General features: G+C 52.8%; 1 protein-coding gene across 6 annotated transcripts in view; it reads left to right on the top strand.

Moving 5' to 3' along the window:
* LOC309623881 (kazrin) overlaps positions 1–10,245 on the top strand; it is a 460,374-nt gene that overhangs the window by 298,913 nt on the left and 151,216 nt on the right. For 2 of the 6 annotated variants that reach the window (XM_082381162.1, XM_082381161.1), the window contains exon 1: positions 3,903–4,363. The exons of 2 other annotated variants lie outside the window; for them this stretch is intronic. In XM_082381162.1, coding sequence (XP_082237288.1) covers positions 4,156–4,363 — 208 coding nt within the window. In that variant the 5' untranslated portion in view covers positions 3,903–4,155. Of the gene's footprint in view, positions 1–3,902; positions 4,364–9,843; positions 10,226–10,245 lie in introns of those variants that run through there. 2 more of the 6 variants (XM_082381163.1, XM_082381159.1) reach the window with 2 other exon arrangements.

Genomic DNA, 10,245 nt, shown 5'->3' with positions numbered 1-10,245 from the left:
AAAAAACAAACCTGAAAAATTCCAGTGGGCTCAAATATTCAATTTCAAGTAGATTTCGAATATAGTGGAGTTCTTTAGTACAATGTTTCTGGTTTTGTTCCTTAAGCCAAATATATCTTGTCATGTCACTTGCTCCTGTGATCTAAAGGAAGTTCCCCTGGCAATGAAGGCACACTGTGAATGGGAACTGCACTGATCCCTTGTGTCCCTGTGCCCCAGCCTCCTTTTTGTTTCCTTTGGTGGCGCTGTATTGGCCTGAGGTCAGGGTCATGGGGACACCGTCTGGCCTCAGAGCTTAGAACTAGAGCAGCCTCCCAACCCTCGGGCTGGGTCGCCCATCCCCACCCCTCCCCACCCCCACCTCGAATTCTCACTATGCCTTTGCTCCTTATGAGTTGTCAGGAGGACTGGATGGGGCCAGTTCCTGCATCCTTTCCCCACACCCAAATCTTCCCTTCCCTCTGCCTTGCAGAGGCCGGACACAACGTACGCTGGAGAAGGAAAGAGTGGCCAAATCCCAGGCCCAGCTGTCTCCAACATCAATTATCAGCATCCCCCAGGGAGGCCGGGTAGATCTTCTGGGAATAGGACCAGCTACATAATTTGCAGATCCCAATGCAAAATGAACATGTGAGGCCTTAGTTCAAAAGTAATTAAGAATTTCAAGGCAACGACATTAACCCCAGCGTAGGGCCCTTCTGCAAGGCTGCACGTTCAGAAGCCAACCTGGGCTTGGAGTCTCCGATAAAAACCACCCTGGAGCTACCGTTCCTAGAGCGCCTGCCCAAGCTGCTCAGGGCAGAAAATGGGCTGTCGCCTCCCGGCTGTTGCATCTCCTGTTGCAGAGCTGAGCAGAAACATCTCGTGGGCCCAGGGTGTCCTCAGAATCAGAAACATACCTCGAGGAGGAAAGACCTCCCACCCAAGGCAGATGGTTTTCTGGAAGGCTGCAGGCTGCTGCTGTCAGAGGTTTGCCAGCTAGCAGAGCTGTGGACAGAGGGAGAGAGAGGGAGACAGAGAGGCTGAAGCCAAATGGGGAGGCCTGGGCAGTCTGAAAACCCCAGAAAGCAAGGGCAGGTGTGTCCAACTGCCATGTGAATTCCTGGCCCTGAGTGTGGGGAAAACACACACACACACACACACACACACACACACACACACAGAGCCAGGCCAAACTTTGCCGAGAAAGGAGAGCAGCAGAAATTCCCCAAGCTGGGGGCTTGAGAAACAGCTTGGATCATTGAAACGTCAGTAGAAAACATGTGCAGACTCCTGAGAGGTTGCAGAGGGGACCAACAGGCCAAATAGAAACTTCTAGACATATTTCCTTTGTTGTTCTTTCTCCTCCCTCTCCTCTTTCTTCTTAGGTTTTAAAAAGTTGCCAACATTTCAAATTTAGACTTCACATAAAAATTCATATTCCTGGCTTCCCTGGTGGTGCAGTGGTTGAGAATCCGCCTGCCAATGCAGGGGACACGGGTTCGAGTCCCGGTCCAGGAAGATCCTACATGCCACGGAGCAACTAAGCCCGTGTGCCACAACTACTGAGCCTACGCTCTAGAGCCCGCGAGCCACAAGTACTGAGCCGCGTGCCACTGCTACTGAAGCCTGTGCACCACAACTACTGAGCATGCGCTCTACAGCCCGTGCGCCACAACAAGAGAAGCCACCGCAAGGAGAAGCCTGTGCACTGCAACGAAGTAGCCCCCGCTCGCCACAACTAGAGAAAGCCTGCATGCAGCAATAGAAACCCAATGCAGCCAAAAAGAAATAATTTTTTTTAAAAAATTCATATTTCTAGTAGCTCAAAAAAAAAAAATCCAGAACCTCTAGTAACACTAGAGCCAAGTTCCTATATGACAGCAATCTACTGCCTCCTCTACAGGGGCTGGTGGTCTCTTGTTTGCCGCAGTCCCCATCACTCCTAAGGTCTCCCTGACGTTGAATCCAAGTGGCAGGTGCTACATATTTGTGCTTGCGCTGCTGTTTTCTCGTTATGGAGTTAAAGGGAAAGTGAATGTTTCTATCAAAAGTGGGAAACTAGGAGGCTGACCAAGAGTTCCATGTACTTCAAGAAATATGGGAAAGAGCATGTTTCTTTGTGGAAATGAAGAGCCTCCTTACAAGTTTAATACGCAAAGAATTTCTAAGTAAAAAGAATACAACCTAAATGCCCTGTGAAACAGACCACAGCAGTCCCTGCACTGCCCACCTCACTCAGTCGTGTCCCTATTGCAAACGTGAAGGCATCCAAAACAGAGTCTCCTGGACCAGATGTCTCCAGAATGCAAGGGCACTCCCAGCTTCTTCTCCCATGAGGGCTCAGAGCAATCTTTCTTTTGTTCTGTTCTGATAGTTTTCCCAGCAAAGGCAGAGGACTTGGGGGATTCCGAGAATCTCCTGTCACTTGGTGTGGGGTCAGTTTCCTTCTCCCAGAGCTGTGTGGGTGTTTAACCCCATGGGTGGTTTCCTTCCCTAGCCGGGAGCACCACCAGCGTTTGGCATACCTGTCAGCCCTCCACTGGGCAGTTGGGGGGGTCCAGTTCAACAGGGGGAGGGGGTCTGAGGCAGCCCTGTGGCCCTCCACAGCTGGGCCAGTGTCCCAGTCATTGGGAGGGCAAGGAAGGTAGGGGGTGGGGTGGAACCTGGGAAGGCCATGGTGGATGTTGGCCAGGCCATAGTGGTTGCTCAGACGCAGGGCTCCTCGCCCACGGTCAGGAAAGTGACCTGCAGAAGGTTTTAGGGATTGGCGGGAAGGGGTGGGGGGGGGAAGTAATTTGGTTCCCACCAATGTTTGGAGAGCCATATGCCAGTACCTAGAAGTTCCCAGAGCTCAGGCCTGGGCCAGTGGGAGCCAGAGGTGACTGAGCCAGGCCTAGAAGGGGTGGGGTGCGTGCTGCCTGGAAGGGGAAACTGAGGACACCACGGAAAGTGTGTGATTCCTTATCTAGCCACGTAGCCTCGCCTTCCCATGTCTACCACGGGGGGAAACCGGACCTGCCTCCCGGGGCTGCGGGGAGATAATTAGTCCTTCTAAAGAACATAGTAATCCCCAAATCAAAGGGGGTTCAGAGCTGCAAACTCACTTTACAGCGAGCTCTGTCAGCCACGGGAGCACCCGCCGCAGTGGGTGGGCTCTGATTTGCAGACCCTCCAAGGAGCCAACTCCTGCAGGGCTTGACTGGCCTAATAACTGCTCCACCCACCCACTCGAGGGGCCCCAGCTCCTGACCTCCCCTGGGAACCACCTCACCTGCCACATGGCTGCCCAGAGGGGTGTTCATAAGTAGCACTGAGCACGGACAGGGTGGGGATTCCTGATGCCCCATTTTATAGATGGGGAAGCTGAGACGGAGGAAGTGCCCCCCACCAGTTTACAACTTCCTCAGAGGTATGGACCATATATCAGTTTTCCTCCCCACTGGCACAGCCGTTGCGCTCGGTATTGTATGCACTTAAAGAAGGACTGGTCACACAGTACAGGTGAGTGAAGGAAATGTCCCAGAGCTCCCACCCCTTTTCCTGCCCGCTCTTTCCGCCCTCTCCCGGCCACTTGCTGGGGCTTCAGCTCTTTAGCAAGGCCGTCCCAAGGGTATCAGAAGAGTGGAGAGACACATGCAAACTGGGGTACCAGGCAGCTGTCCCCTTAATGCACACACTTGCGGTTTTCAAAGACCTGGATTCAGGCCTGTCGCTCCCGACCCCTGTGACACTGGCCATCTTTCTAACCCTGAGTTTCTCCAGGAATGACCATGCTGGGGATGCACCAAGCGGCCAGAGCCGGGCTTACAAAGGGGCGACGCGGCCCTCCCCCGGGCCTTGGGGCGAGGGCGCCGCGGAGGGGCCGGGGGCGGGGCCGGGGGCGGGGCGAGCGGCGGCCCTCGCCAGCCCGGAAGGAGCGGGAGGAGGAGCCGCGCGAGTGAGAGTCGTTCCCACGTGAGAGGCTCGGCGGCCGAATTCTTCGTGTGCGGCGGCCGCGGACCTCCCGGCGTCCGGCGAGAGAGAGAGACCTGGTCCGGCGCGCGCGCGCGGGCGGGCGGCGGGGCCGGCGCTCGGCTGCGCCCCGATGCGGCGGCGACCCCGGGGGCTGTGAGCCCGGCGCCCGCCGTCGGAGCCCCCCGCGCCGCCGCGGGCAGCGCCCCTCGGGCACGCGGCATGCGGGCGGCAGACTCTGGCACCTGGGAGCGCGTCCGCCAGCTCGCGGCTCAGGGCGAGCCGGCGCCTTCCTGCGGGGCGGGGGCTGGGCCGGCGCGCCCCCCGGGACCCGCAGCCTGCGAGCCGGGTGCGGACGCGGCGGGGCCCGGCGATCGGCCCCGCGCCGGGGCGCCCTCCGTTCGAGCGGATGGCGACTGCAGCCAGCCGGGTAGGTGCGCGCCGGGAGGGGAGGGCGGCGCGGCCGCAGGCCGGGGGAGGGCCGGGGCCGAGCGCGCGGGGGCGCTCCCGGCCGGGATCGGGCCGCCGCTCGTGGCAAAGTTCTCGCCGCGCCCTTGACCCAGAGCACCGGACGGGGTGCAGGGGGAGACGCGCGGGACGCGGAGTTAGTCTTCAGCATGAGGGCAGGGGTTGTGGCGCTCCGCGGCTTTCCGGCAAGAGCCCCCTAGAGATTTGCAGAGGGAGGTCAAGGCCGAGCCTGCAGGAGCCGTGCGATCCCGCGGCGCTTGGAGACCCAGGTTTGGGCCGTTTCCCGCGCCTGATCTGGGAAGCGTGGGAAAGGGGCCAACCTCGCGCGAAGTTGGGGAGGCCCCCTGTGACCGCACCTGTAACCCACCTGGCAGCCCCATAAAGTGCCGAGGGGAGCGCTGCCTTCCCGCCACCCCTCGTAGAGGAAAGTGAGGGCTCGCATTTGCTAGGAGCGAAGAGATTTCTCGTACACTTGAACGACTAAGGCAGAAAGAGAAATCGCCGCGGAGGAGACACAAATGCAGTGGTCTAATTGTGCATCGTTGGCTAATCCGCCCCAAGCGGAGACCAAGCGGAGAGCCCCGTTTGAGTGTTAAAATGTTCCGAGTGGATGCGCCCGTTCCATTCTGTTCCGGGCTCAGCTGGTCCCTCCCCGCTCAAGTTAGGTCATGGAGGGTGGGGCACAGGAACCCCTGGATCCTCAAGATTCCACAGTAGGAAGGTGGAAGGGCTTCCGAGAAGGGCCTGTCATCATCAGTTTCAAGTTTGAATACTTTTTCCAGGAAAAATGGAGGGGGGGGGCACCACATGATTATTCAGTATTTCTTGAACACCCAATGTGTTCCAGTAATTTACTTGCAGTGTCTTATAATCTTATCACCACCCTGGCAGTGAGGCTGTGTTATCTCCAGGAAGATGAGGTCAGAAAAGGCCGGAGTTTAAGGGACTTGCCCAAGCCCCAAAGCCCTGAAGCCATGGTACTGGAATTTCAAATTTTGGCTGTGGATTGACACCAGAATGCCTCTCCCAGGCAGCAAGCTTACCAACCGGGAAACACCAGGCTTATTTACCTAATAATTATTTCTTTCCTATGAGAAAAAAGCCAACTGCCAGGCTCCCTAATTCCAGACCGCCTGTATTGGTTTCCCCAGGAGATGGAATCCTGAGCGTCAGAGTTCTAGCCGCAGGGGCTGGGACCACCAACCAGCTGGCTCTGATTAGCTGAGCTGCCACTGGTGTCCTGGAACAACTGAGGTCTTGGGTTACCAAGGTTCTGGAAGAGGGACCCTGAGGCCTGGAAGGAGCTTGAGTCCCTGGGTGGTTGGCTTAGGGGCTGGGTCTGCTGGAGACAGTCCCACCTCCTCCCCTGTTGCACAGAGCAGTCAGAGACCAAGACAGCTTGGTGTGAAACAGAGCAAAGATGCAAAGAAGAAGCAAATGGGAGGGCTTGGGCAAGTTGCTTGATCTTTTTGAGACCCAGTTTACCCATCTGTAAAGTGGAGATATTAATAATCTCAACTAACACTTTGATCATTCAAAAGCTCACGTCTGGGTGAATGGATAAAGAAGATATGGCACATATGTACAATGGAATATTACTCAGCCATAAAAAGAAACAAAATTGAGTTATTTGTAGTGAGGTGGATGGACCTAGAGTCTGTCATACAGAGTGAAGTAAGTCAGAAAGAGAAAAACGAATACCGTATGCTAACACATATATATGTAATCTAAAAAAAAAAAAAAAGTTTATGAAGAACCTAGGGGAGGATAGGAATAAAGACGCAGATGTAGAGAATGGACTTGAGGACATGGGGAGGGGGGAGGGTAAGCTGGGACAAAGTGAGAGAGTGGCATGGACATATATACACTACCAAATGTAAAACAGATAGCTAGTGGGAAGCAGCCGCATAGCACAGGGAGATCAGCTCAGTGCTTTGTGACCACCTAGAGGAGTGGGATAGGGAGGGTGGGAGGGAGACCCAAGAGGGAGGAGATATGGGGATATATGTATAGCTGATTCACTTTGTTATACAGCAGAAACTAACACACCATTGTAAAGCAATTATACTCCAATAAAGATGTTAGAAAAAAAAAAAAAAAGCTCATGTCTGCAAAGCACCTTGCCTGGGTCATAGTTGATGCTAATGAATGTAAGTCGTCAGCTTTACTTGTGGGGCACCTGTTAGTGCCCCCATTGACTCAGTTTCCCATTAGGATGTGATGCTGTCTGCTCCATCTCCACCCTCCTGAACTGTGTTGAGATGACATTTGTCTTGTCTTTAAAATACTTCAGTGATCCAAGGCTGACTGTTGGGCCAATGGAGGCTGTTATTATGTACACAGGTAGAAGAGGGCTGGGTGGAGATAAATAGGTTTACTTTGTGTCTATATAGACTCCACTTGTGTATTCATAATAACAATATCCTAATGACATGGTGTAGCTGAGAAATGCCTGTCTCTGAGGTCTGGGGGTGGTTCTTACTCCAGTGGCCCTCATGGTGTCCCTTTAGGGCAGAGAGCAGTGGAAATCTCTTTTCCTGATCTACAGATGGCATCACTGGTGTGAAACAGGATCAAGCCAGCAGCAGAACAAGAAAGTTCTGAGTTCTCTCTACCCTACCACCCTTCACCCTTTTTTGGCGTCTGGCTCTTAAAGACCAAACGCAGTTTCTGAGAAGGTCTGTGGCAGCTGGCATTGAGGACAGCGTGTCGTGGGCACAGGTGCTCAAAACCATTGGCTGTCGTGAGGGATTTTCCTCTGGGAGGTCAATGGGAACTCTTTGCGCTTGGAAACGCAAGCTGAAATTATTGCTGAAATAAACCTTTTAGCCAGGCTGTGAGGTGACTCACCCCAGGATCTTAGCACATTAGTCCCCAGCCTAATGCGATACTCGGTTTAAGGAGCTGCAAGAGTGCTCTTTTGGGTGACAGCGTCTGGAAATTGGCATTTTCAGGGGTTTGGGGAAGGGGAAAGAGAGATGATTGCTTGGCAGGTTGGAGGCTTGGCACCTTGACATTGCTCGTGGGGGATGTCCTGATATCAGCAGGGTGACAGACCCTGTGCCGGTGACAGCTCCGGCCTCCAGGGTGGGGCCACTTCCAGGGGAGGTTACCATTTGCGCCTGGACTAGGGAACAGAGCAGGAGATGCAGAAATTAGACACAGTGTCGGTCTGCACCTGGTTCTGCCCCAAATCTGTTTGACCTTGAGAAACTCTGTTAACTCAGTTTCCCTGTTGGTGTGGTGGGAATGACTCCACTGGAGGAGAGATTCTTCCAGAGCCCCCACAGAGTGTTCAGGTGATCACTGAGCCTTCTGAGACTGAGAACGTGAATGATTCCCTCTTTGATTGTCCCTTCATTCAGTTACATTTCTTGAGCATCTACTCCTGCCAGGCACTGTTGTAGCTGCCAGGGATGTAGCAGCAACGAGACAACTGCAGCCCTTGTTTCCATGGAGCTTATATTCTGTGGGAGGAGATTTCCAGTAGGCAAATACACACAGGATGTGTCAGGGGATGGTAAATGCTATGCACAAAAAAAAAGCCAGGTGAAGGGTTAGCGTGATGGGAGCAGGTGCTTTTTAGTATTTAGGTAGGTGGTCAGAGGAGAATGAGGTGAGGTATGTGGGTGCTGAGTCCCTGAGGCAAGAGGATATTGCCGGGCGGCTAAAGGAACCAAGTCATTTTTTTTTTGGCAGTGTGACTTGTGGGATCTTAGTTCCCCGACCAGGGATCGAATCGAACCCGGGCCCCCAGCAGTGAGAGCGCTGAGTTCAAACCACCGGACCGCCAGGGAATTCCCGACCAAGTCATTTTTTAAAAGTTGTTGGTAAATTAGTATCTTCGTAGACTGGGCATATCTGAAGCCTACCCAGACTACCTTCCTTATTAGTCATTTGAGTTCTTATCTCCTCTTGCCCCTGCCCCTCACATGAAGTCCCCTGGAGGAGGGGACCAGACCTGTGTTTCTGTGTCCTGGCTTCCATTCTGTGGCCTGCCAGGGGCCAGGCTTGGTGCTAACCAAACGCCGAGCTTTGTCTTCATCAGTCAGCCCTTCTGCAACCCAGGGGGAGGTGCAATTGCTCATTTCATCCACAGATGGGGAAACTGGTGCTCAGAAAATTAGTAACTTGACTAAGATCACACAGCTAGTAGATATCACAGCCAGGACTTGGCCCCAGATTGTAGACCTCAAAGCAGTGTGAAAAGACCTTGTCTTGATCTTAAGAAAGTAGACTCATATTAAGTGTCAGGTCCATTTTTCCTTTAAATTTTTATCTCTTAAAAAAAAAAAGTTTGTCCTCTCCTTGGTATTCCTTGGTTTAAGCAACTCAAGCATTTGCTTATCTTTGTGCCTTTAGCAATTTCCCCACTAGGTCGGCTTTGAGTTATCCCTTCTGTAAAGGATTTCTGCTGGGTTGGTGTGAGGTTGAATCTCCCCGTTGGAATCGGGGATGCTCTTAGAAAGTCACCCACTAGGACCACGAGGGTCTGTTGTGAGCCTCCTCAGTAATGGGGTGGGACAGAGGTAATTGGGGGCTTGGCTATTCTCGACAATCAGGAAGGAAAGTCACTACACTTGAATATATTTCCGATTGGTTTCCCTTGGGAGGTTTCCTGTGGCCCAGCCCCCTCCACCCTGTGTGACTGCTCACAAAGGGGGACTGAAAGTTCCTTCTGCCAGGGCAGTGAGTGCAGGACATCAGGTTTGGAATCAAACACAACCTGGTTTGAATTCACCAGCTCTACTGCTTACTAGCTATGTGTCCCCAAGCAAGTTAGTTAATGTCTCGAGCCTCAGTTTACCCATCTCTAAAATGGGATCATATTACCCACCTCAGAGTTGTTGGACAGGCATCTGTATGGTTAGCATCCTTCATACCCATGGGGCCTGCTGCCTACCTATGCCATAAGGGGGAGGGGAAATTCCCATTTATCCAGAGTCCAAAGGACTTGAGTGTGTGTGTATGTGTGTGTGTGTGTGTGTGTGTGTGTATAAAATTTTTTAAATATTTGAAGTTTGAAATATTGGGATTTGATGAGACAGGTGGTTTTGAAGGAGTGCTAGCCTTCCAAGTCATCAGAAAGGCCTTCTGAGTCATCAGGAAATTTCCAGAATGGTCTTTATGTTTTGTGTAATATTCCAACTTAGTCAACTGGATAATTTGCTAGAACCCTGCAGCCATTCTGGAGAAAGAAGAGTTTACTCCCTTTTCAATCATCTCAAGAGCCACAGGGCACGCATAGCCCAAGGAAAGTAGCAAACACGCCCCAGCTCTAGCCTTTCTCACCTGTGACACAGCCAGTTGGCAAAAGTGGAAAATCAGGCACATTGGCGTGTGTACAGATTTTAGCCCCAGCAGATAAGCATACCAAGTGTGTCATTAAAGCTGTCCAAAGTGATCACCATGGGGATCCTGTGTTTGCTGTGAGTCACTAAGGGCTATAAACACTCCAGAGAGGATGGCAAGCTGTGGTTACAAGGTGTGTGCGTGCAGGCATATGCAGTTATTTTTTATGAATTTACTCTCCGTAAACGCGTTTCGTGTTGAGCACATCAGATGAGTGCCTGTCCGGGAGGGGAAACGTCAGGATTGCCTCCTGTTCACACAGACCACCCCTTCTGTTCCCCTTGGGGTAAGCACCCTGAAGGTGGGGACTTCAGGCTTTCTCTTGTCTGCTGTTTGGATACCTTCAAGAGAAGCCAGTTAGAAGACGCTGACTGTGGCAGTTCCTCCGAGCCCTCACCAAATGGCATTAGCCCAGCAGGTGCTGTCGCAGCCCCAAATTTGGAAGAAATTAACAGCCAGAAAGGTATGACAGGTATGTGAGTCCCGCCTGGT

Source organism: Balaenoptera borealis (assembly GCF_965194805.1).
Source record: "Balaenoptera borealis genome assembly, chromosome: 1".
NCBI classification, from domain to species: Eukaryota; Metazoa; Chordata; class Mammalia; order Artiodactyla; family Balaenopteridae; genus Balaenoptera; species Balaenoptera borealis.
This window is presented reverse-complemented; position numbering and strand designations above follow the sequence as displayed.